At 40.6% G+C, this 27,772-nt stretch overlaps 1 protein-coding gene across 7 annotated transcripts in view; it reads right to left on the bottom strand.

Moving 5' to 3' along the window:
- Positions 1 to 27,772, bottom strand: part of RUNX1T1 (RUNX1 partner transcriptional co-repressor 1) — a 153,831-nt gene that overhangs the window by 86,687 nt on the left and 39,372 nt on the right. Inside the window, exon 1 of one of the 7 annotated variants that reach the window (XM_042972828.1) lies at positions 27,231 to 27,343. The exons of the other annotated variants lie outside the window; for them this stretch is intronic. Coding sequence (XP_042828762.1) covers positions 27,231 to 27,237 — 7 coding nt within the window. The 5' untranslated portion in view covers positions 27,238 to 27,343. Of the gene's footprint in view, positions 1 to 27,230; positions 27,344 to 27,772 lie in introns of those variants that run through there. 7 annotated transcript variants of the gene reach the window in all.

Consider the following 27,772-nt stretch of genomic DNA (forward strand, 5'->3'; position numbering starts at 1 on the left):
GGACAAAAGATAAGGTCCGTATCTTTTCAAATCTGTCTCCAGTGTCTAAACAAGGATCTTGCACACAGTAGGTCCTTAGGTAGTTTGCTGTAATAAACTATTTTTTTAATATTTTATTTTTTTAAAGTAATCTCTACACCAGACGTGGGGCTCAAACTTACAACCTTGAGAGCGAGAGTCACACACTCCGCTAAACTATTTTTTAAGAAATTAAATTATCAATGGGGCGCCTGGGTGGCTCAGTCGGTTGAGCGACCAACTTTGGCCCAGGTCATGATCTCACCGTTTGTGAGTTTGAGCCCCGCATCGGGCTCTGTGCTGACAGCTCAGAGCCTGGAGCCTGCCTCAGTTTCTGTGTCTCCCTCGCTCTCTGCCCCTCCCCCACTCATGCTCTGTCTCTGTCTCAGAAATAAACATTAAAAAAATAAATAAATAAAAAAGAAATTATCAAGATTTCTGTTCTGTGTCCACTTAGTATACACTGTAATCATTAAATCTAATACAACCCCAACCAAAATACTAATAGAATTTTTTCCAGAATTGTACAAATGCTGTAAAAGTCAATCTACAATAAAATTGAAAATAGAAAACTTTGAAAATAAAGTGTAATGAGGAATTTGATAAAATGCGCCATTTGATAAAATGCACCATTAAACTGTAATAATTTGAACAATATGCTACTGGTACAGAAAAAACCAATTCAGCAGAATAAAATTAAAAAGAAGCAGAAATATATGAAGCTCAGAAACAGACACACATCACCTAAACATTCAGTCCATGATAACGATGACTTCTAATACAAGGAAAAGAAAAAGCAATTCAATTACAAACTCTCTCAGGAACTCCTAGACAAAAATTTGGAGGAAATAAGGTAAGCACCTTTCTCACACCATATATCCAAAGTCATTCATTGCTATGTAAATAAAATCTTTAACATAAAAATTTTAAAAATACTAAATATATAGGTTACATATTAAGCATATAAGAATACATACATATTAATTTAACCTGAGAAAAGATATTCTAGTAGTAGATATTCAGGTTAGTAGATATTCTAACCTGAGGAAAGATATTCTAACCTTGTTAAGAAAGGCATAACCAGGGGCACCTGGGTGGCTCAGTTGGTTGAGCATCCGACTTCAGCTCAGGTCATGATCTCAGGGTTCATGAGTTTGAGCCCTGCATGGGGCTCACTGCTGTCAGTGTGGAACCGGCTTCAGATCCTCTGCCCCCCCCCCTTTCTCTGACCCTCCTGCCTCCTCTTTCTCTCTCTCTTTCAAAAATAAATAAACATTAAAAGAAATACAAGTTATCTATAACCCTATGGAGAAAAAAGTTTAACTTTAAAAGCTTAATATTAAAAGAAATACAAGTTATCTATAACCCTATGGAGAAAAAAGTTTAGTTAACTAGTGTAAAACAATATACTCATTTTCACCTAACATATTGACAGACTTTTTAAAATGACAGACTTTTTTACAGTGCCGGTTGGTACTATAACTAACACACTTTTGTAAAATGATACCAATTTTCTTGTAGGACAATAGGCAATATGTATCAATTGTCTCCAAATTCTACATATCCATTAATATATCAACTCCACTCTTTGGAAATTATCCTAAATAAACAATATCAAGTGTACAAAGATGTTTATAATGAAGAAGACCAGAAATAACCTAATTGTCCAACAATGGGCATTTGGAAATTCAAATTCGAATAGAATCATAGAGTGGAACTTAATGATTGTGTATATTGACATGGAAAGAATCTGAAATATACCAAGAAGGGGAAATAGTTACATAGCTACATGCTTTACAAGATCCTGTTCAAACAAAACAAAACAAACAAAAACATATTTTAAGATAGCTATAAATCAACAGATGTGTGTGTGTGTCTAAGTGTGCAGAAGGATATGTATACAAAGGATCTACAGCAGAATATTAACAGTGGCTATCTCTCAAGTCAGTGCTTCACAATGGGACAGAGCTTTCAAATACACTGTTAATCATGCTGTAAAAAGCCTGTTTTATATTTTTGGCTCGGTTTTAACACTGTATTTAGATCATCCTAAGACCCTCATATTTTCTCCTTATAACATCTCTGAAGTTGGGACGAACACTACAAAACCATGGAGTCAAAGCACTAAGCAAAAGCGTTTAATGGCAGCACTTTTGTTTCCCCTCCGTGAGTGATTCACAAAATAACTGTATGCCTTAAAACGAATTTAGGTAAACTATAGCACACCCAGATTTTTCTAGGAACGAATCTATCGGTGAAAAAAATTTAAGGAAGAATATACTTTGTTTTAATTGGAGCTCTACCAAGACTGTCCAGCTTTGGATTGAAGGGGTGAAAAACTGGGATTCAAGATAACCAAAAGGAGGGTTCCAGGAGGTGGGGTTCTCTACAGGGGCTGAAAACCCTTGAACGCCTCACAAAGGTAGAAGTGCCTTATTCACCTCAGAATCCCAATCGTCTAATAGTGTCTAACATCAATGTTTATTGAATAAAGGAATGAATGCTATTTTAGTAACAAAGAAGTTCACACACAGTAGCAGACAGAAAAGAAAAGAACTACAGGTCATGGGGTCAGGGAATCCACAAGTCTGCCAGAGCAGCATTAGAGTAAAATCCCCAAATAAATGATCACATTCTTTATAAAGCATTCAAGGAGCACCATGCAACATCAACAGCACCCTCCACATAAAGGAGTCTCACTGAAAAGCTAAGTCGTCTAAAAAGGTCCCCAAAGATAAGTTTGAACTGCCTACGAATTACATTAGCGAATTCTTTACATGTAATGATGTTCACACATCAACTGAGAACCGAAGTGTTTAAATGGACATTTCTCTTTAGTTTATTATGGTCAAAGTATAAGGAGATCAAAATATATTCTATATAGTTGTATGACTCTCACATTCATCATTTCTTAATAGATTCCGCCTCAGTTAATATTTTGCATAATACCGTTTTTCATGGAGGCCCATAACCTTATTTAAATTAATAAAGTAATTCAGAGAAGGCGCCCTAATTAGTTAATTGCTAATAAATATTCCCTAAGGACAAAAGCTCAAGTTCTTTTTTTTTTTTTTCTTTTTAAGTTTACTTATTTATTTTGAAGGAGGAAGAGCACAAGTGGGGGAGAGAGACAGATAGAGACAGAGGGAGAGAGAGAGAAACTCAAGCACGGTCCACACTGTCAGTGCAGAACCCACCCCAGGGCTTGATCCTGACCTGAGCCAAAATCAAGCGTCAGACGCCCAACCAACTGAGCCACCCAGGCACCCACCCCTCAAGTTCTATTGACCAAGGAAGTAACTTCACATGTATATTCAAATACACCTAAGTAAGTCTATTTTCACCTCCCCTTATTTTAAGACCCTTTAAAAAGTCTGTATACCTTTTAATCTCAGGAAGATCATTGGGGAATCTAGAACTATAAAATTTTGGATAGCTACAGTTTGAATGACACATTTTTACAATTCACACAGCACCTTAATTAAGTTCCAGGGATATGTCTCAACTAGACACATAAATAAAATTCAAGTTAATAAGTCCTTAGTGTAGCTTCATCTGTATATATACTTTAAATGTGGGTAAACATGTTATTACATTAAGATGACAGTCTAAATTCCCATCCATTTACTAGGAATCATTTATATTTCATATAGCACTAGAGATGTCTTCTCTGAGCTCATGAAGAATTATAATGAGGGGAAATCAAACCAAACATTGATGGACAACTGCAAAGAGCATTCATTCCATGTACAAATGAAAAATGTTCCTGGCTAGAGAGCTATACGATCATTTTCAAAAACACACCCTTCTCACCACTGTCAGATAAACTAATCACAAAAGTAATAAATGTCTAAATACAAAGGAAGTTATTCTCTGACAAGGTTCACCACATTATTATTAACTTGCTCTTAACAATAACTCAAATTAGGATACATCCGAAATCATCCCTTTGATAATATCACTACTACTCCCTTGAAAAGCCAAGTGGTAGAATTTCTGGAACATGGCAAGAGAAGTCCACCACTGAAGTCCACTGGGATTGTGAATGCTGACAATCCTTGAGTGGCATCAAGTAAAAATGTTGAGAACCTCTGTTTTGAGGGATCAAAAAAACACTTATTAGGTGTATTTCCCTTCTCAAAAGTACTGGCCAGGGCATCTTAGGAAAGTTACTGAAGCCTAATAAATCATTCCACATACTCTTATCTTCATCCTCTTTCCTTAGAAAACAATAACTTAGTTGTACAAGCTTAGACACGCAAGAAAACAATACATTTTCCTCTGGTAGATAATGTTTGATATGTCTACTTGGGCAGACGCTAGGCAAAATTATTGTCAGCCAAGTTCCATTTCAGTGTCTCCGTTCTTCTTGGTTTATCTTTCTTTTAGTACCTTCTTCTATTCTGCTCACCTCTAAGAAATCTGGAACTCTTGTCCTGTCCCTCAACTACAGAAATTAAAGATATTGTGACACCTATCTAGGTTCACCTCCAAGAAATCTGCAACTCTTATCCTATCCCTTAACTAAAGATATTAAAGATCCTGTAAAACCCACCTAGTCTCAAAATCTGGAGCTTCAGATTAGTCCCCACAATGTATATTTCTGGGACTAAAGTTGCAGTGAACATTTAAACTAATCCATACGATGATGATGACTAATAATGGTTGCTTCACATGCACGTGCACACACACACACACACACACACACAGTTTTCCTCATGAGCTAGTGAATCAGAACTACCTGAGTTGAGGGAGAGAGGGAAGGACAGAGGAAACACAGAAACACCAGTGCAATCGGGCAGAGGAAATATATTTTTCGTCCTGTTCCTCCCTTCTGTCCCATGCTGAATATATTACCAGATGCTTAGTAACAGCTGAATTTCCAGGTAACTTCCTTCAGCAAACAAATAAATATACACTTCTGCCATCGTCTGAAGGGTAATCTGTTACAGGTCTTCTATTAGGCCTTTAGAAACCCAGTTAGTATCCACAGGAAAGACACCACAGTATCACAAACAGTTCCTGGTAGTTACCCACTGACATATATAATCCAATAGAATTGGGTGTCAACAGAATGTCTATGAATATGATAAATACCAGAAAAAAAATTGTTTTCCTTCTCCCCTCTACATATGATCAGCTCATTTTCACCTTTTCTGTTTCAACATCAATGTCACCTCCTCCAGGCATCCATCCCTCCCTGGCCATCTCATGGCAAGTAGGTTTTTCTGTTCCTTTGTTAGTTTTCTTCACAATAGTTAAACTCAAAATTCTTGTATATCTTTTTCGTTAGAGTTTAGTGGGCTCCCACCCCAGAACACGGCGTTATTCCAGACCCAGCAGAGTCTGGCACAGAAGTACTCCAAAAGATCCATTGAAACACATGAGGAAGACAGGATTCAAACTTTCAGTGGGGCGACAGGAAAATGTGAAGTGGTTATAAGCCCAGTAAGAAAAGAAACAGGGAAGGAAAAAAGGAAAAAAGGAAAGAAGGAAAGAAAAGAAAGAAAGAAAGAAAGAAAGAAAGAAAGAAAGAAAGAAAGAAAGAAAGAAAGAAACAGGGAGGAGTCGCGAATCAGAAACACAAAAGGAGGGTTAACAACCACGAGTTCATGCTGAGGTCAAGGTTAGATGCGTGGTATGATAAAGCCAAGGGGAAAAGCTGAACAGGACAGAGACAATGAAAAAGAAAGGCTTTCCAGACTGAAAGTGCCACAGCATGTCCAGCTGGTTACAACCCCAGAGGAGGTGAGGCAAGAAAGTCATCGAGTAAAAAATGAGAGTACGTTAATCTTACAGACATTGCTTGACTTGCTTCAATCCTCCAGCCAAATTCTGATAACTTCATGCCCCTTTTTTAAAAATATAATTTATCGTCAAAATGACTTACATACAACACCCAGTGCTCTTAAGAGCAAAGTGAGGTCATCAGGCATAAATCCCTGCAGACCCATTTCTCAGAACTCTTGCTTACCTGTATCCAAGTCTGGAGTTTTCTCCTGTGGGGGCTTCGTTCTACCAGTCATCTCACCTCCTTACCTTCGGTTTGTCTGGCTCTCTACCTGCTTCTTCCTAGAACCTAGGCCATGTTCAAGTCCCTCCCACCAAGAACAGACAAAACCTTCCCTCGTATTCCCTCCATTCATCCCCCGCCAGGCTTCTAAGGGACAGACCTTAGGGGCTCTGCCCATATCCTCTCTTCCATCCACTTTGCACCTCACCACAGATAAGCTCCAACAAGGGGACAGGCGTTACTGGTAACCACCTTCCCTCCAGAGGGCCAAATCCAAAAGGCAGTCATGAGCCCTCCCAATTACTGGCCCCTCTGTGACATTTCACACCGCAGACCACTCCCTCCATGAAAATGTGTCCCCTGATTTTAATGATACCTGACTGTCTCGGGTGCCCCGGTATTCCCCAGTGTTCTTTTCAAGGCTGTCTGTCCTCTCTTCACAATATACATTTTCCTCCTGAGTCATTCCAAAGGTCTTAGCTGTCACCAGTGACTCGGAATCAAGATTTCCAATATACACATCGCTACTAAACAAACCTGTCACCTAGCTCCTTATGGAGTATTTCAGTCATTATACATCAGACAAACCTAGAAGTCAACACTTCAAAGTGAACCAACTGTCTTCTCTTGATGTGTTATTTCTTATTCTCGTCGATGGTAACCAGTTGCCCAAATCAGAATTCAGACTCATCTTAAACACCATTGCTCCTCACTCCCTGGCCCTATGTCCAACTGATGCCCAGAGCCCTGTGGTTCTTTTTAGTTAGTACTTCCAGAGCCTACTCTTCCCTTCCTCCTTCCTCATGGCCACTGCAGCCAGTCACCATCCCATCTCAGCGAGCAGATGGCACATTTCCTCTTCTTCAACTTCCCCTCCACATGACTCCTGGAGTGACAGTAACATTCAAACCCAACAGTGTGATTCCAGCTTAGAAGTATCCAGTAGCTTCCCTTTCTGCCACTCCCACCCATAAGGTAGATGTCTACTTCCGTCACCTTCTCGTGCTGTAAGCTCCAGCCATGGTTGTTCATGCCTTCGCATTCCTGTTTCACGTTCTTCCCCGGATGTGCAATGTCTCTTGACTACAACAAAGGTGTGATCCTTTAAGACACAGAACAAATGCTACCTCTTCCATGAAGCCTTCCGTAATTCCCTTGCCCCACATTCAAATCGGAGGGAGTCAATCACTTCCTTCTTTAGGCTCTACTTTGCATGTATCTGTTAAGTGAATTTAGCATCATCTGTTACAATGGTTGTGTTTGCAGGTGTGTGCCCGTGTGGGCGTACTCTACACCTACACAACGATACACACACATCCCATTAAGGCTAACGTCCTATTACTCTGCCCCAGCATTCCGTAAAGTGCTTAGCACATAGCTGCTGGGTCTGAATAAATATTTGATGTCCAACGCCGTGAGTCAGAACCACTAGGACCTAGGACCACAAGGTGAAGAAACTTACCAAGTCAAAAAAGAAAAAAGGAAAGTGAGAAAGAAAATAGCACTGTTACATTAGATTGCCCTGAACCAACGGGGAGGGAGGAGTTCTGACTCTATTGTTCTCCCAAAGCCCTCTGTTCCTTCCCCTATCGTCATACAACACACACCTTATCATACCCATCTTTGTATGTGCCTTCTCTGCTAGGGTTGAAACACCACCACCGCTACGAATATTGCCAAAACGTCTTCATAGCAGTTATATTTGTTGAGCATTCACTGAGCGCCAGGTGCCTTGCTAAATGCTTTACACGTGTTAACTCATTCAATCTTCACGGTATGCTAATACTATGGATGTTATTAATATACCATTTTACAGGTGAAAAAACAATCTTAAAAAGATTAAGCGGTGTGCCCACTGTTCTACGGCTAATGGAGGGGATTCAAAACCAAGGAGCAGGATTCCAGGGCCCATGCCCCTGAGTACCGTCCGATTTACTGCTATACTACATAACTACTACACTATACTACGAATCCCCCCCACCAATAATCCACCACCAAATATATACGTAAAGGCCACCAGGGCTCCATGAAGACACGGGCTATGTTTGGCATATATACTACTCGGCACGCAGTAGTAACAGTAAATAGTAAGTATTGGCTGGCCAACTGACTAACTGAATGAAAGACTGTTGAAATCTATAGGCCGAATGCTTTTGTGTTTCTTTTCTTTTTTTTCCCCCTCTGGAAAACGAAGGTGTGGTTCTTTAAGATTTCTTCCAACTGTAAAAACTCTGTAGTTCCATTATATGAAAGTAAAGTGCTCCCTGCCTACGATATGACAATGACGCACTGGTAAGAGTCCAGGCAGGGAACCAAGAGCATGGTTGGGGAGTCAGCTCTCTTGAGTGGAATCCTACATCCATCTCCCCAGCTGGGCAAATTCCTTGATCTATGAACTTCCATCTCCTCCCCATAAAATATGGATGGTCCTAGCAACTGCCTCTGTAAGTGATTTTGAGGATTAAAAGAGAAAACATGGACGTCAAGCACATACACAATACCTAGAACATACACAAGCACTAATAAATGTCAGCCATTACTCCTACAACACTCAGGATCACAGCCTACCTGATATGCCTTCGCACAAAGGAAAAAGTAAGTGTCCACTCATGAAGCAGATATGGCCTTCTTACAGGAAGACTATGCCCTATTTCATTATTTTACTGCCCTCAGCTATGTCATGGGATTCAGCATGTGTGTTAGGAAGGAAAGATTTTGGGGCACCTGGGTGGCTCAGTTGGTTAAGTGTCCAACTTCAGCTCAGGTCATGATCTCACAGTCCGTGAGTTCAAGCCCCGCACTGGGCTCTGTGCCGACAGCTCGGAGCCTGTAGCCGGCTTCGTATCTGTGTCTCCCTCTCTCTCTTCCCCTCCCCCCCTCCTTCTCTCTCTCCCTCTCTCTCCCACTCACACAAATAAACAAACATTAAAAAAATTAAAAAAAAAAAGATGGGGTGTCTGGGTGGCTCAGTCGGTTGAGCGTCCGACTTTGGCTCAGGTCATGATCTCCGGGCTCGTGAGTTCGAGTCCCACATCGGACTCTGTGCCGACAGCTCAGAGCCTGGAGCCTGCTTCAGATTCTGCGTCTCCCTCTCCCTCCGCCCCTTACCTGCTCATGCTCTCTCTCTCAAAAATAAACATTAAAAAAAAGTTTGATTAAAAAAAGAAAGAAAAGATTTAGCGAATGACTATATTTTCATTTCAATTTATATGTTCTCTTTTATTCCTTTCTTCTTGTGTCCCTATTTGTTCATATCCAGAGAACGCTACCAGCCCTCAACCTCTCCCATTTCTCATTTGTTATAAAAGATGGGTGAGCCTGGAGGAGGAATCTTCCCCAAGAGGAAGCTTAATTCAAATTTTTCAGACCTCTTTGCAGAGCATCCTGCCCCCTCAAAAAAAAAAAAAAAAAAAAAAAAAAGTTTCCCTAAAAGTTAATTTTATTCAATTTCAAAATTATTTTAAGAAAATTGACATCCATTATCTAAGATTAGCTAAAGTATCCTCAAATGCCCCCAAACCAAGTTTATGAAATCCCTTCCCAAAAAGAAAGATAAAGATAAAGTTCTTTATCTTTGTCAAGCTTCAATATTAGCAACCAAGGAAAAATCTCCTAAAAGGAAAACTCCAGCTAGGTTCGAGCAGGCTATCACAAAACTATAAGGAACTTCATAAAAAGCTTCTATAATGCATTATCATCTTATAAAATTTAATAAATATACATAGATAAAATTTTATATAAGTGAAAATAAAAACTAGCGTGACTATTTTATATTTTTATAATAACAGGCATAAAAGGTTATATCAAAGACAGTATAGATAAAATTTTTTGGTCGTATTTTCCTTAGAATCTTGGAAAGACAGTATTAAAAATCCTAATACCTTAAGCTGAATTTATCCCAAAATTCCTAATTTTTTTAATCAGATAATGTTTGTTTTATATAACTGCCAATTCTTACTATCCATGATAACAGGAGTCTGAATGGTATAAACAAATAAATCAAAACTCAGACAAAGCTCATAGTAAATTACATACCTTCTGTGCTCTCAAAAATCCTCATGAACCAACATTAACTAATTTTAATTTTATGTTTTATTACTGCTCTCGCTGATTCTCTTGTGTGGAAATTAATCAGCAGCGAGATGGGCAAAAGAGGCAGCAGGAGAGAAAAGGTCAAAATCAATTCACTTTGAATAAACAGGCTGTAACTGGGAGTTGGCTATATTCACATTTTGTGGATGAGAAAACCAATGTGACTTTTACAAGGTCTCACAGAGAGGCAGCTGTGAAGAAGTCAACACCAGACTGAGAGCAGTATCTACAGGGAAAAAATGGCTGAACAGGACTAAAGGGTGCAAGTCTGTTGTGTCCTGATCAGTCTTTTCAAGAGATGATCAAATGGACACTATGAAGAGGTGGGCTTAGTAGCCAGTACTAAGTAATAGCCATGTTCCATGGAAGGACCCCATTCTACTTCATAACCCACGTTTGCAACACAGAGCAGGCACTGGGTAAATCTAATGAGAGTTAGATAGAATGAATATTACCGCTATCGGCGTCATCACCACTGTTATTTCGCCAACTATTCATTAACTGGGGGCCAGCACATAGGCCATGATTCCATGATTCCATTTAATACTCAAGAGAACCAGATGAGCAAACTGAGGCACACTGGGCAAGTACATGGAGGACAGACGAGGAAATCACACTCAGTTTTGTTTGGCTACAAAGCCCACACTCTTAAACAACAGGTTGTCCTCCACTTGGAAACCACAATGGTTCAAGCCAGGATACTGTGGAATCAACTGATTCCACCATGAGGAAGCTCTCCACGGATACAAGCAACAGGAAGTACTGGTGAAATGCAAAGTCTACACAGGGTATTCAAAAAGGAAAGGAGAAGGTACTCACAACTGGGAGAGGTAAGTATAGCTCTGATGGTAACTAAAAGAAATATAAATCCTCTCTCAAAAACTATGGGAAAGAAAGGACTACCAAGTGGGACAAACATAAAAGTTAATTTCAAACAGGAACTTACGCATGATCACAGCAAACCGTAATATAATTACACTGAAATTTCAAGGCATTGATAAAACACTAACCTAGTATTTCCCATTCCTCAAAATGGTCTACCCACGGTGGTCACGTACAACTTATTTTCTCCATTTCAATTCCTATCTCAGGACTTAGTTCCTCACCCAAGCTCCCATCCCACGTCTCTCACCACCCGCAGAATGGCTCCTGTGACTGTAAGAGTCTCGAGCTCAACTTATCAGTGAGAGGACCCTTTCCACAAAACTACTTCATCCTCCTGACTTTCTTAGAGTTCCACTGAGGCACAGCCATCCTGCCAGTTACCCTGGCTCAAAATGCCAGCAGGATTCTTGATTCTGCTCCCTTTTCTCTCAGACCACAGCAAGCATTTGAGGAGCTGCTATCCCACAGACTCCAGTCAGTGCTTTCAAGTTCCTCTCATGCTGATCTGGACCGTCACTGCCTCTTGTAACTTCTCCCCAATTAATCTCCACTTTTCTGCTTCTCAATCTCCATGGCGATCCTTATTGCAACGTGACAACCCCTGCTAGACTTCACGCTCTTTCAGCGCTGAGACCGCGTCCTTCTCTCTCTGAAACCCTGCAGTGGTTCGCACAAAGTCTTTCCCAGAGGCAACACCTCAATAGTTGTATATTGGAGTGAACCCCTCTACTGTGCAGCCACTAAAACTCACTTATGCTTTGAGATGGCTCCAAGAAGCCACCACAATTCCATGACCTGGAGATGGGGCAGCAAGTTCATGAGAGTCAGGAATTTCAAGTGGGTCCAAGGAAATGGTTGAGATAATTAAGCTGACAGCACCGGGAGATGCAGGAAGTCTACACCATGGCCTGTGTTCTCCCAGAGGATACAGATTTTTCACTGATATCTTACGTCCATCCATGTATCATTTTAGACTGTCTCTGCCTTGAAAGAAGAAAGGAATGACTTACACGTCAGAGATGACTCACATGTGAACAGATACTAGGGTAACTTACCTTCTCATGTGTTAATAGATACTAGACGGGAACCTGTAACCAACTTAACTCACTTCAGTGGTACTAGGGAAGCTGACAGACCTTAACCTATTTAAGGAGGTTCTAGATTGCAGCCTATGAGAGCCACAAATAATGCCCGTTTCCACAAACACAGGATTTACGCCAAGATTTTCAATATCACTCCAGTGTGACTATTAGTTTACCTTTGGCAAATGCCTGTTTCTCAGCACATGGTACCTAAAATGGGTTTAAAAGCACTAAGATAAGGCAGCCAGGACCCAAAGAAGACTGAACTTGTAGATCTGACCAGCACTGGGTAGAGTAGGAGTTAGGTTAGGGAATTCATCCTGCCACACACAAAAAACAGAACACACAAGCAAATCACGTTGAATAACAATGGCAGTAAAATAAATATCTGCACGATGCCTGGAGTAAAAAATACTAGACAGCAATTTCCCTGAGGCACACTGAGGTCTTCAGATGGCGGCACTGCTTAAATACCTGATGTCATAGCATCATGCAGATGAGAACAACGCCTGTGCCCAAGGTGCTGGGAAGTGGTTATCTGGGATGAGTATTAAATTCTGTTGAATAGGAAAGTCCTTAGAATGGCCTAAAGAGCCCTCCAGGATCTCCCACTCACTCTCTAGTTATGTCTCTGAATCTCCTCTCCCAGCGTATTTCCACCCTCACCCCAGGTCCCATCCAGCCACACTGGCCTCCTTCCTGTTCCTGAACTGACCCAGGCCACCCTCCAGCCTTCAGTCTCTGCCTTTATGTCCCCCCCCCCCCCACAGAATCACAGGGCTCCTTTGCTTACCTCGCCAGTCTCTGCACAAAAGTCCCTTCTCAAAGAGGCCCATCTATCCACCCTAATTAAAACTGAAGCCTGACCCCTTCTCTCAACAGCCTGAATGAGCCTCCTCCTGCCCAATTTTTTCATAATTATCATCTTCTAACCTACCACAGAATTCACTTATATTTTGTTCATCATTTGTTGTCTGTTCCCATCCACGGCCACCCTCAAACGCACACACTCGAAGGTAAGTTCTATGAGGGCAAGGAATTATGCTTGCTTTTATTCACAGGCTCATCCCCAGGGGCTAGAGAAAGGTGTAATATAGATTAAGAGCTCAATCAATACTTGTTACATGACTGATGAAGGGAATGCATGAATCACAGAGCTGTCATTGAGTTACAGGGTATTCTTCTGCGAAATTCATCATGCATATTACGTGAGAAACACTGTGCTAGGCACTACAGGCAAGAAAGGAGTCAGAGACAAGAGTCTCTGCCCTCAAACCATTCGTTCCAAAATTGCCTCATAGGTTATATTAGGGCAAAGGATGCCACACCCACTTAATCTATTCACCCACTTCCTCCAACATCTGCTAGACACCTGCCTAAATGCAGTTTACAATGGCAAGGATCTGTGCTTTGAGCAGCTGAGCAGTCCTTTTTAAGAAAAGTTCCCACACAATTCTTTCAAGTAAAACTACTGCATAAATTATTGAGAAAGACTAGAGCATAACCCGTGCACTTTCAATATGTGCTCAGTTACAAAAATGTTGCCAAATGTTTTCTTTTTAATTTTTTAATGTTTTTATTTATTTTTGAGACAGAGAGAGAGAGGGCATGAGCAGGGGAGGGGCACAGAGAGGAGGAGACACAGAATCTGAAGTGGGCTCCAGGCTCCGAACTGTCAGCACAGAGCCTGACGTGGGACTCAAACTCACAGAGTGTGAGATCATGACCTGAGCCGAAGTCGGACGCTCAACTGACTGAGCCACCCAGGCGCCCCAAAATGTTGCCAAATGTTCAGCTCAAAGGAACCAAATCAACTTAATATATTTTCAATAAACAATTAACTAAATGCGAATGTTTACGATTGATACCAATTGCTTCAATGAACATTCACTATAGTTTTTCAGACCTTTAAGGACTTCTGGTTTCGTCAAAATGCATGAGGTATCAGTAAATAACGTCTGGACCCTGTTCTCTTGGTCCCGTCTTAAACTGAGGGGAAAGTATGGCAGATCATTATTGAGAGCCCATGTACCTATCTCACCTGGCCAGCCTGCCTTTTCTTTCTCTTCTCTCCCTAGAGACAAATACCTCCTAAGTATCTGCATTCATGACATCCTGTGGCTCCTCTCACATAAACGTGCAGATGTTAACAGCTCTGTAGGGTTCTGTAGGCCATGAAAAAACATCTCAAGAATCTTGTAAGTGCTGACGAAACTTGCCTGAATTGCCCACACTACCTCCTCCCCCACATTCCTTAAGCATCATTTGTTTTCCTGAATGTTTCGGTGGGGGGGGGGGGGACGGATATAAAAAAAAAATAATCTACCGGTTGAGGTGAGAACCTCTAGCCAAAAACAAATACAGAATTTTAAAAGTAAAGAGCCAGTTTAAACACTGATGCAACTAACCCGTGTATGTGGGTTGTGTCTAAGGCAATGGTAACTTGGAACTCTTTAGACATTCAACCACCAGCAACATCTGCCCCCACCCCGATCCCACAATTCCGCTGCAGAAAGTCTGACCAGCCAAACATTGCCTCGCAGACTAAATGAAAATACTTGAAGGATTGTTTCCTGCAATTAAGCTCATCATTCAGGCAACAGCTCCTTATTGTCCCCATTTGAGTGTATTCAAAAATTCCTTTCAAATGGCTTGTAGCTAATATTAACATGTAACTAATTAATGAAGTTACTGTTTATTATGAATTAAAACTTTTGTCTCTAACATCCTTCAAATAACCACAATTATCACACCGACTCAGAAGGCATTTTGGCTTCCTTAAGTTAAACTCCAAAAAAAAAAAAGGAAGGAAGGTAGGAGGGAGGGAGAGAGAGAGAGAGAGAGAGAGAGAACGCGCGTGCGTGCGTGTGTGTGTGTGTGTGTGTATAAAGCAACTGATAGAATGTCACTTGTAAAAATGTTTCAAATTCACTGAGATACATTTTGTCTAAGAAGAAATTTTAAAAAACAATCCAGGTTGTTTGAGGGGACATGGATTTTGCCACAACATTCCTTGAGTTTTCTTCCTAATATAATTCTAGATCAAGAGCAACAGACTACAGATGCTGGGTACTACTACCATGTAATATTTTAACAGTGTTTTATTCAAAAGATAACAGTACCAGAAAAGGACTTCCAGCAAGATGCTGCCAACTGTTTAAATATTCCTCGAAACCAGCCCAAATGTTTTAATTGTGCTCAGCGTGTCAATGGTAGATCGGGCATCTTTTAGGAACTGGGCACTGTGCTGGGTCTTTTAAATGAATTATCTCATTTAACTCTCACAATAATATCGTGGTTTTAGGTACTAATTTTCCCTTTCGACAGATGAGAAGACACATGCCACAAGAGGTTAAATAATTGCTCAGAGTCCAACATCAAGCAAATGGCAAGGCCAGAATCCAAGAGTTTTTCTGATACTAACATCCATGCTCATTCCAATTCAACAGAATGCCTCCGTGGATTTAAAGGATCATCTCACTCCTTCGATAGTTATTTAGTGCCTACTAAAAGCATGACACATGGCAGCTCAAGTTATCCTTTTGAAAGATTAATTTAGATCATGTCACTTCTGATGGCTTCTAGACATGGTAAGAATAAAACCCCAACTCCTGGCCATGGCTGCCTGAACTTGGCTCAAGCTACCTTTGAAAATGCCAATCATGTTCTCACCTCAGGGCTTTTGGACTTGCTATTCCTCTCCCACTAAATCTTCAGATGCTCAGGTCTCGGCAGAAACCTCACCTCCTTAAAGGGGCCTCCCCTGACAATCCAATCTAAGTGAGCACCCGCCCCCCCCAGCCATCACCCTCCCTCCCCTCCCACCTCCTCTTTCTAGACTGTTTTTTAATAGTACTTAGCCTTAGCCTGGTCTGAAATTATCTTGTGGATGTATCTGTTTCTTTGTTTATTGTTGCATTCCTCCCAACTAAGACACAAATGCCCTGAGAGGAGGGACTCCCCAGCCCACTCACCAGTGATTCCTCAACACCTAAAACAGTGTCACACCCACCGTGTAAGCTCAGTAAATAAATATTTGTTAAATGGATGACTGAACTCCCGGTGCCATGGAGACACATACATAATTAGATACAGGCCTGACCCTCAAAAAGTGTTCAATCTATAAAGGGACGGCGACACAAATAATCCCACAAGGCAATATGCCCTAAGTGCCATAAATGAAATTAGAAAAAAAAAATTATGTAGTTTTAAAACGGAAATTTTTTGTAAAAAAATCATATACCGACATAATGTTAAAAACTACTTATAGTTTCATCAAGAAAGAAAGAAGAGAGGAAGATAAATTAATGCAGGAACAGGAGAGAGAACACACACACACACACACACACACACACACACACACACACACACTCATGTTATTCCTCAGAGCGGAAATGCTCAGTTCAGTCACGGCTTGGAAGATATAAACATCATTGAAATTCAAAAGCAGTTCTGAAAGAGAGGACGCCTCAATTGGTATGCAAGGGATGTCTCCTCCCCCTGAATACATTATGAACTTGCAGCCTGCTAATATGCCATGCTATCATAAGCACCAGATGGGGCAGTAGGCAGTACATGTCCCATCAAACCTCAAGAAGATGTATTAATGTTCATGCTCTTTAAAAAAAAAAAATCCTTTGCTTGTGTCCCTAGACTTCCACATTTCTTAGCATTCAGTCACTTTCTCTCAAAGCCCAGTCCTCCAGGGCTGCCCCTCTTCACCAGATGGTGCCAGGAATCATTTCAATCTATTTTATCACAGGAGGCAAAGGCCACAAAGCGTGTCAGATGACGCTTACTGAAGGCACACCAAGCACAAAAGAGAACAACAGAAGATACAGGAGACATAAGAAATAAATCTTCTCCAGGCACTACTGACGAAACATTTTTTAATTATGCTGAACCCTTATTTACGTTCAACACAGAGAGAGGGAAAAAAAAAAAAAAGACACTTTCCTATGTCTAAACTTTCAAGACTACCTGATATTAGCATGAAATTGTAGTCTACCGAAATAACGTCTACAGAGGCCCCATCACCTAACTCACAAAATTGTGAATCATCAAAAGGTGGCCTCAAAATGAGGCCAGGGCATAATAAAAGGTACCTGAGTGTACTGAAATAAACTCACTTGTTTAAAAGCAACTATCAGAACAAATAACATCTCTGAATCAGGTGAAACGCACCCTCTCTTTAGGATCTCCGTCAATTTAGCTGTGATGTGTGGGAATCTGAATATGCCATTAGAAACTAAGGATCTGAATAAATACATTATTAGTAATTTCTTATTATTTTTTAAATACATCACTTAAAATAAATAAATTGCCTTGATTTCCATTTATCTAGGATCTCCACTAGTTTATGATCACAAAGGGGTATTTTCTCTAGAATACAGAAGGAGACAAAAATTGTAATTTACAACAGTGCTTCTCAAACGTCAACGCGTTTCAGAATCCTCTGAGAACTTGTTCAAACACAACTGCAGGGTCACCCCCAGAGTCTCTGATCATGGCTTTGGTGTGGGACAAAGAATGTCCCTTTCCACGAAGTTCCCAGGTGATGGCTACTGGTCTGCGAACCCACTTTATCTAAGTCATTCTGTACCATGTTTCCAAAGTGCTCCCTCACCCTTAGAAAGTCTGGTATCTGTGCAGAACATCACAATATCCTGATAAAAACAGAGCCACTCGGTTGATAAGCTAAACTGACCTATGAATTTTTTAAAAGGCACAAATTAAGAGAAATACCAAATACCTGTCAAATTGGCAAGATTATTCTTTTCAGGTATACCATATAATAATAGTCCCTGAAACTCTATAAAGTCCTGCCCTGTTCCTTTCAAAGGATTCAATGTAAATGTTGAAACACATAGAAGAAGGCAAATACATTTCAAGAAAGAGAGCTGCATTAATGCGAGAAATTACATGTTTTTCATGAGAATACTATATATATCATGCACTGAATAGATTATCTTAGCAAGCTCTCTGGAGTTTTGAGGATAAATTTTATCAGCCTATCACATTACTACTCATCTAAGATTATTGGTTGAAGAAACTGCTTGGCTGAATTTCCTGTGTAACTGAAACGATGAAAATATTTCATTAATATTTGTCTTTTGCTAGAATCTTACTCAATATGTCTGCTAGAAGACTGAAACCTTACGCCCCTCCTCCCAAACGACACACAAGTGCTCAGGTAAAGGGACAGCCAATTTCCCAAAATACTGTGTACCATTGTCAAAAGCCCTGGACTTTGTTTCTGATTTCAGTAATTATGCCAGAAAGGGTTTAAGTGTTATACATTGCATTATACACATATGATCATGATAAACTGATTGATAATGCATGCAATTTTTTTTTTTTTTTAACGTTTATTTTTGAGACAGAGAGAGACAGAGCATGAACGGGGGAGGGTCACAGAGAGAGGGAGACACAGAATCTGAAACAGGCTCCAGGCTCTGAGCTGTCAGCACAGAGCCCGACGCGGGGCTCGAACTCACAGACTGCGAGATCATGACCTGAGCCAAAGTCGGACGCTTAACCGACCAAGCCACCCAGGAGCCCCAAACGCATGCAATTTTAACTACGACACAGCTAGCTACCAATGAAGTTGTATGGCCGAAAAACAAATGCATTATGTTTCCTTCATGCTGAAAGCAGATACTTGATTCTTAAACTTCATTTACCAAAACTTCTCCAAGAGTCACTTATTTTTCCCCCTCATAATTAACATGCTCTGTGCATTATTTCCTTCCTTTAAGATCTCGGTGAATCCCAGTTCACCTCTCATCCACTCACTGACTCATTAAGCAAACATGTGCTGATTGCCTACTATATGCCACGCTCACAGGTAGTCTGGAATGGAATTATTAGAACGAAGAACTCAAGATCGTAATGTAAATGGCAGCTTTATCAAGAAGAGTTGATGATGTTTCAGATGTCTATTTTAAACAACAAAGAAGAGTATGTATCTTGGGAGACATAAAAGGTTAGACAGAATTCATCTCTCTAGCAACATCCCCTACCAAGTAACAGAAAAATCAGTGTGGGGGGGGGGGGGCGGGGCGGGAGGGAAGCCTCTGAATCACTGAATTGAAGCTGCAATAACTGAAAAAAGCCAAGATGGACTTTTCTTAAGCATGTATCTTATTATTTTATTCACTATCCTAAGTTTGGTGACCTTTCCAAGTTAGCAAATGACTGGAATGGGTAAAAGGGTGGGCGCATTCAGCAAAAAGGGGTGGGCAGATGACAGAGATGGGAGAAAATCCTATTGGGTGTCAACAGAATTTGGAAAATCCCATCAAATGTGCACAAAAAAACTCATCAAGCACCAGAGTGTAGAGCCCTTTTGTGTGGCTCAAACACTATCCCCCTTTTTAAGTCCAGAGAGCACCACGGTCTGCCTTTAATAATTACTGCTTGCATGTAAACTATGCTTTTTAGGGGCACACAGCACCTTTCCAATCATGACTATCACCGTCCTGTGAAGTAAAAGTCAGCAAGGCAGAATAATTGTCTCTAAGACAAAGAACGTGGAGCTGGGGCAGACAGTAAGCTGACTTGTTCCTGGTCACGCCACTAAGTGGAGGAACCTTGATTCACACCCAGGAATTGACATTCTCTACCCCCTGTGCTCTTCAAAAAGATGGCCTGATAAAACACCACATATTAATCGTGCATAATATAAATCCAAGTTGTAAAGCAAAAGGTAAAACATGTTCAGCACTCACTGAGCAAGACTATCGCTGAGTGAGAAGACCATGGCCATCCAAAATGATTGCAAGTATAAAAATTTTAAACCAGCAAACAGAAGCAACTCTGTGGCTTAGAGATTCTCTTCTACTCTTTGGAAAACACCGCCAAATGGCTGAATTCTCCAAGAGGTTTTGATGGAAGGTATATTAACATCACATCGATAGGGTCCCAAATGCTTTACTCCCACAATGCGAGTAAGACGTAAATAAAGACGAAAAACAAATAGACATTCCCTTCAGCAGCAAACAGTTAAATAATACAGACAGGTAAACTCTTCCTCTCAGCAAAGTTCTTCAGAGAGACTCCTAAAGTGTACAAAATGGAAAAAGTTTTAAAAGTCTGGTTATGTCTACATTTACCATTTTTTTGTTTTGTTTTGTTTTGTTTTGTTTTTTGTTTTTTGGCCATGTCATTCTCACAAGCAAATGCTGGTAAGGAAGAGCATGCCTGGGTAATTAACAACCGGGCTCTGCCTCTGATTTCTATCACTCTATATTTTATAAACCAATGATAAGGAGTATTCTGGGAAGTCTAGAAGAAAACAGGGTGCTTTCTAAGAACACAAATTTTCATTTCCATCCCTTTAATATTTTCCTAGGCTGTACAAAGACAACTCATGCCAGAGCAGAAAGGAAGAAAATAAATGTTAACAGGCCTTTCAAATGAAGTGTTCCCCTAAGTGCTGAGTGTACAGGTTCAGATACAACCATAGTAAAGAGGAAACAATGCCCATCTCACACGGAAAGTGTCAGAATCCAGGCCCTTCCTCATTCCGGTCATATCCTTGTCAGGACACATGTTAAGCATTTCAAATGCAAGAATATATAAATTGTTACCACAGAACCCTCAAATTTTATTGTGCGTCTTCCTCCCAATAACCCGACAACCATTAAAGCAGACAAGTCCTGAGGAAGGCAGTGAAGTTAAATCATACAAAGTTCAAATGTAAAGTAATGGGATGCTCAGAAGCGCAGCAACTGTCTTTCTCAAACTTCCAAATAACTAAGCACGCCCTCAAAATCATCTCAGCTTAGTAAGAATGGTTTGTTTATTTTGTCAAACTCTTTAAGACTCTTGTTCAAGCTATAAACACATGATAAAGATACCCTCTAATACTCCTTCTTCCTAAAGAGCATTTCTGCCCATCTAATTACATAGCTCTTAAGGCCAAACTCTTTACAGTATCATGTTCTCGTCGGTTCTTTCAAAATTATATTCTTGCATGAGCAGCAAGTACCCGACACGATGTTAATAAACCACACAGAATTAAAAGAATCCCTCTAATAAAGTGAGTACACTTATCGTCCAGCCTTTAAAAAAGAAATGTGGAAAACAGAAATGAAAGCTTCTAGAGAAAGCATCCCACAATTTTAAAAATCAACTGCTTCTTTTTAGGGAGGGAGGGGCATGCGGAAGAAAGGTATCTGCTTTCCTACAGTGTCCCCATCGTCTGGAATCACTGTGTCTGCAGGCCTAGAACCTTCCTGGGGCAGAATCATGGGTCCCCAACAGTCTCACTACCAAGAGATCTGACTTTTTTTAATTTTTATTGTTTAACCACACAATGTTGGTGAACAAAACGATCTGGTCTGCCAATATGCTGAATATATCATCTGCTTTCCAATTTTCTACTAACCTGAGACATTGGAAAATCCTATCTGGGCTTCTGATCAACAAAAGATAAGCAGGTTTACCTCTTTCCCAAAGCCTAGAAAGGTGCTGTTTTAGTTAGCCTGTACAGTTTTGACAAAGAATAAATCTATGATTTCTATCAGACTTTTCAAAATAATGACGTTAGCCCCCTGATGCCTATTAGTCTCACTGCACTCTTTCAAAAGGAGTAGAAATACACAGAGAACTACCCATCCTAACCTATTTTATCCAAGATATTCTTGATGATTAAGGCTAATGTTGTACCATTTTTATTTTTCAGCAAAGAGAACAACTCTACTCCAAATTCAAACATCCCCCTTTAAATCTTTCCATCTAGCTTCCATTACAAAATATCCTGTCTTCAAGCCACAACATCCTCCCCCGTCCTCAAAAAGAAAACAAGAAAGGAATCCAAAATCAGACAAACCAGAGCATCCTTCCTCTGCCATTTAACTGGATCTATGTGTCCTTGGGGGCAAAGCTTAATTTACCTGATCTTCAGGTTTCAAACAGATCACGTGGTCACAGAAACCATTTACAGAACAAGGGCAGTGAGACCTAGAAAGTATATAAGGTGCCTAGCCCTGGGCCTGGCATGGGCCAGTTTTCAATAATAGGCTGCTCTTCCTATACTATCAGAGATTTATTCTGTTCAGAGATGGCAGTTATATATTCCCTTTGAGATTAAGAGGATTTCCTGATTCCTTTGATTGGAACTCTATGGGTTGAAAAACATAATTAAGCTAGACATTCTCAGAAAGTACATTTACATTAATATTAATTAATGCAAACAGCTGTTTGAGAAAGCCAGCCAGATAAACCTGCTTCTTGGTCAGGTGTGAAATCCTATTGTTCTCAAGTTATGAGTCATTTAAGTTAATGACTTATTCCACCAGATACAGTTAGCTACCCAAGAACCACAACAGTACGCAAAGAAACCGCTTTCGAGAAATACTATACCCACTCTCGCACACAGAAATTAAAATTTAATAAACATAAAATGAATGTCCTGTCTTCGGTATAAGAACAACAAAGTAAAAAATGTTAAGTTACATTAACGAAGATCCAATCTGATGCAACATAAGACAGGCATGGGTTTCTAATAAGCACTAGATTGGCCCATTGCCCACCCTCCCGCTACGTCCTGGACTTCTAAGGCACCCAGGTACTCCCTCACCTCTGGGTTCCCTTACCTGTCTCCTGTCTCCAGGCTCTCATTACTCTACATCCTAATTACTGTCTCCTTCTCTACCTGGAGCTCTACAACTCAAAACTCCTTGAGGGCACGAAGGTAACCGAATCCTAGTCATCCGGTCCTTGGCACATTTTCAGCAACCTACCAATGTCTACCACCTGCACTTCCTTATGACAGTAACCTTTCCCTTGCCATAGCCTTGCATTATTCAATCTGCTTAGCCCCCTAGTGATTAACCACAGTGAGGTTCTCTCATTTCCAAACAATTAGAAGGCAAATCTGATGGCATACTTCTGCCACAGGTCAAGTGACTATTGCTAGAGAATTTTCTCCCACATCCCTCTGCAGTCCTGGTGTAAGAAGGGAGAAAGCATACAGTAAGAGCAATCCAGGGTGGAATATGAAAGACAATAAAGTAAGACTGACACTGGTCTGGTAACGTGTATATGAGATTTAGCAGTGGCATGGTAAAGAGGGTGGCCTGGAGAATCTTCTTTCTTTAATAAACCACCTGAGCAAGTTGCTCAACCTCTATGAGCCAGTTTCAACATCTGTAAACTAAAGGCATTTGCCAGATCAACCTCCCAGCTCTGAAAGGTATTTGTTCCTCTGATGACTCAGAAGGCTGCTCAGAATATTATAGTTACAGCATCTTCTTTGCAAACATCAGATGTCAGTGTAATGATGAGACAGTTAATAAACATTTCTAGACTCTATAATGCCCACCAAGCGGAATGTTTACTCTAAGAAGTAAAAATAAACTAGTTGTCTTATGAAATCATCAGAAATGACCACCACCACCACCCCCCCCCAAAAATTAAACACTTATCTTTTTCAACAGACCATTAACTACACAGAAAGATGCCTTGCAAAAGTTTCCAAGTATTATTGAAAATATATAGAATGAAAAGGTCAAGGACTCAAAAATATTAACAGAAAATAACTGGACAAGAAAAAGGAAGTGGTGCCAGAGATTGAAGGGAAGCCGGAACTACTAAGTGACAAAGAAGTCACGCCTGTACAATCTACATTTATAATTGGGTATCTGCAGCTTATACAGTCTTCTTTTAATAGCTGGCCGGAGGCTTGTTTGATACAGCAAAGAGTTAGCCCAACACAACGGAAAATCAACCTGCAAGGTAAAACTGAGTGACAGTGGATGGACTGTTGTGTTTTTTGCTGTTGCATAATAGCATTTATAGATTAATCTATTTAAAAGAAAATAACCAGGTGCATTACCCAAATGTTCAGTTACCAGGGACACTAACAGTTGTCTGTCCGTGGCAATTTCATCTCTGTTTTTTACACAAATCATCGCTTGCAAGCACTGATGTTAAAAACAGAAAAACAGTCTAGTACACAGTGGCTATAAATGCCAAATCAATTTTCAGCAGATAATAAAGTCCATGTTTTACAATCAGCAATGCACTGTTTTACTACCCAAAAATGTAAGCTAATAATATATAGCTCTACTAAATGGAAAATGCAGATATGCTGTTAAAAAACGGGCCGGCTGTGAGAAGATGGATCATTTCTGCAGGGACCTTCTTAAAGCTACGTGTAAGTGTTTTGAAAATATCACATGATGTGGCCATGTGTTAAAAATTACAGCCAGTTAAGTTCTCTGCTAAGAAAAATATGTGGGCAATTTATGAAATGCACTCCAGGATGGAGATGTCTTAAGTAAAACCAGATTTTGAAAACAGACCTTTTTTTTCTTTTTTTTTTTTTTTTTTTGGAAACTTGAACTTAAAAAAAAAAAGTTCCAGGCACATCTGGAGAGCAGGACCATTGAGAAAGGGTGGTCTGACCTCATACTAGCCATCTTCTGAAAGAACAGCACTATTTCTGGGCTACACTCACTGTGCTCGCTTATTGTCCTTTTAAGGAAACAGTCCTGAAAGCATTTTGTAGGTCAACATATGGTCTTTGATAATATTATACACAGATTGATAAAAATATAAATGTTTCAGAAAGCTCAGAGGCATCTCCTCCCGAAACAATATAATGTCCAAGGTGTCTGAGCCATCTCACAAGAAAACATTTTCCTTTTCTTAAACACAAGGATCTAGTTGTTACAAAGTGACAGGCAGTGACATGATATTTCCTTATATTAAGTTCAATCATAAAAAAAAGTTTTATCTATTTCTTTAAAGCAGGAGCGGTCTCCTTTAACTTTTTAAATAGCTCGTTTTGTTAACAGTATGCTATCAACAGCTAAAGCATGTTTTTTTTAACCAAAATAGTTCTAGAAATCCTAAACTGAGACTTTTTTTTTAACCTACCCACCCCCCACAGATTGGTATGTCTTTGAATAAGTTCAGTCTGTGCACATTTGTTTCCAGGAATCCCCATTTTTATGAAAAAAGGTCCCAGATTTGAGAATTGTTGCATCAGGTTTGACACAACCAGGAACCAGGTCTGACCATGACCTACCGAAATAATAATAACAATAATAATAATAATAATAATAATAATGAGGAGGAAGAGGAGGAGGAGAAGAGGGAGAAGAAAAAGAGGAGGAGGAGGAGGAAGAAGTTGTTGATATAAACACGTAGTCAAAGAAAAACAAAAAACAGCGACAATATCAGATTACCCAAAACACATCCTTTTAATCTACTACACATAATGTCTTATTTAAAAATATAAAATCTGTCCCAGATGGTTAAAATTGTCCATTAATATAAGTACATATGTATGGACGAAAATATGCTAAAAACATATTAAGAGGCAGTCCATCCGTTAGGAGAGTTTAAAAAGTGCAGATGGGTGTCAAAAATAGCCAAGTGTCAGATCTGCTCAAGTATCGCCATTCTGGCACATGCTTATAGTCACAGCTGTTAATATATTCTCTGCATCCAAGTACAAGGTTTTCTAACACAGTTGATGAGAGAGAGAGAGAGTGAGAAACACTGCCACTCTTCAGGCTACTGCTTTAGAACCAGTCAGATATTAACGACTTAACACTGAAACAAACTTATCGGTGATCCTAAAACTTTATAGTTCAATGTATTTGCAATAAGGATGCTTTGAAGATGACTTTAAAATCATGGAAGCACCTAAGCAGTCGGGGCTGGCAAGGGTCCTAACTAATCTCTCTCACCTATTATCGCTTACAAATGGCTTTGGGCTATTAAAGGGTTTTAACCAAAACAAAACATAGACTCTTCAAAATGCTGGTAAGTCAGATCACGCACTATATATTAAGAGCACAGACACAAAGACGACTCAAGGTATGACACAAGAATCAGAGGAAACTGTGCTACAATATTCTGGCGGAATAAGGAAAAAAAGAAAACCACACAAATACTTTTTTCACACCGATTCCCTATCACATACCCCACGCACATTGCATCTTTAGTTGTGCGGTGCATATAAATCAAGATGAGAGCTTAAAGAGTTAAAATGACCTTTCAAAGACCTCAGTCATTGTCTTTCTGTAAATTGATTTTCCCCATATTTCAGCTACATACACTCCTTGTCTACTGAACTAATGAAAAAGTGCACTTCTGTCACAAATGCATCCTTTCTGCACAGAGATCAATAATGAAGAGGACTACAAGACACATCCTGAAGGGGAAAACATTCTTCAAACAACTGGCAATACCTACACACAACTGTGGTTGCAGAAAACTGGCAGATAATGTTTCAAAACACCATCTGTGAGGTGTACAAACTCTGTGACCAAGCACAGTCTCTTCTGCCTGTCCTACCCAAATAATCTGCACAAATCAGCCAGCTGGAGGATCTCTCCCTGCCCTGTCTTTTTTAGCTGGGGACAGGCTGCTCAAAGTAGGTTCACGGCAATCCAGACAGTTCTTGAGAAGAGCAAGAAACAACCCATTCTCCATCAGGCTCCCCCCTCCCCCCCGCCCCCAGCCTTCTCTCTCGTAAGCAGAGACTTCACTGGCCACCATCACGGAGACACTCGAGGCTCCAAAGATAACATGCTTCAGAGGAAACTGACATACACTAAATTTCCAGGACCACAACAGCTTCAGTAATCTAGCAGACTTTTTATTTTTAATGAATCGATTTCAATTATTTGCCTTATGACATCTAAGGACTGTGATTTAAGGCAAGACTGAAAGCGTTTGCAGTTCCAAAGCTCCCTTCACTTTCTCTGACATAAACAGCTTTTTAAAGAGACCTTATCCCAGGATTCTGCCACAATCTGAAAACTCTCTCCACCGATGAAATGTCCAGGATACAAGGTACAGATGACAGTCACAAAATCCGTAACAGAAGCGATACTTCTTACTTGGGCTCAATGTGGCTGTACTTTCCCCTCAGCCTTTAAAACACACCTCCCAAATTCCGAAAGCAAAGCCTTCACACCCTGTGCCCCTGTATCTAGATCTCGATGGCTCTCCTTATGCCACCTTCCCCTCCTCACCTCTGTCACCGCCCCCCCCCGCCGCCCCCCCCCCCCGCCTATGTAAATTACGTGGGGCAGAAGGTATTTTCCATGCATAATAAAAAGTAAGCTTTCTTCATTTCAAAATCAGAGAAAGAAAGCAGAGCAGGGCGAACTCACCAGGCATCCTTGTTGAATCCAGCGTCCACACGGAAAGTGACTCTCTCCTAAAATCAAGCGCGATCGGGGCTCATGCCTCCTGTTCTGGAATGAGCGCCGGCAGAGAGAGGAGGGCCGTCAGAAGGGGCTGGGGCGGCATAGCCCGAGGCAGGGTGCTGGGCGCGTGCGCCTGCCAGGCGGAGACAGATGGAGAGCTGACACTCCGGATTGCACTTGGAGCAGAAATGTGGATGATGACAGGAGCACATGTGGCCTTGAACCCAGCCCTGTCTCCTCAGGCAGAACAATGACAGGGATGTGTGTGCAAAGTATCGCAACCCCTACCTCCCCTTACCCACTGTACCTCTCTGGGCAAGTTCCAGAGCACCAAAGAACAGAAAGTAAAATGCAGAATGATAAGCTAAATGCTGAATAATTCATTCATCACCACCCCCATCCCGTTACAAGTTAACCCTTATTTTGCCAAAAGAATGGAAAGTAGACGGGCCCCCTACCACTGCTCACAATGAAACGCTCCCCTTCCATCCTCTCATGTTAGCAGC

This window comes from Panthera tigris, chromosome F2 (assembly GCF_018350195.1).
Source record: "Panthera tigris isolate Pti1 chromosome F2, P.tigris_Pti1_mat1.1, whole genome shotgun sequence".
Taxonomy (NCBI): Eukaryota; Metazoa; Chordata; class Mammalia; order Carnivora; family Felidae; genus Panthera; species Panthera tigris.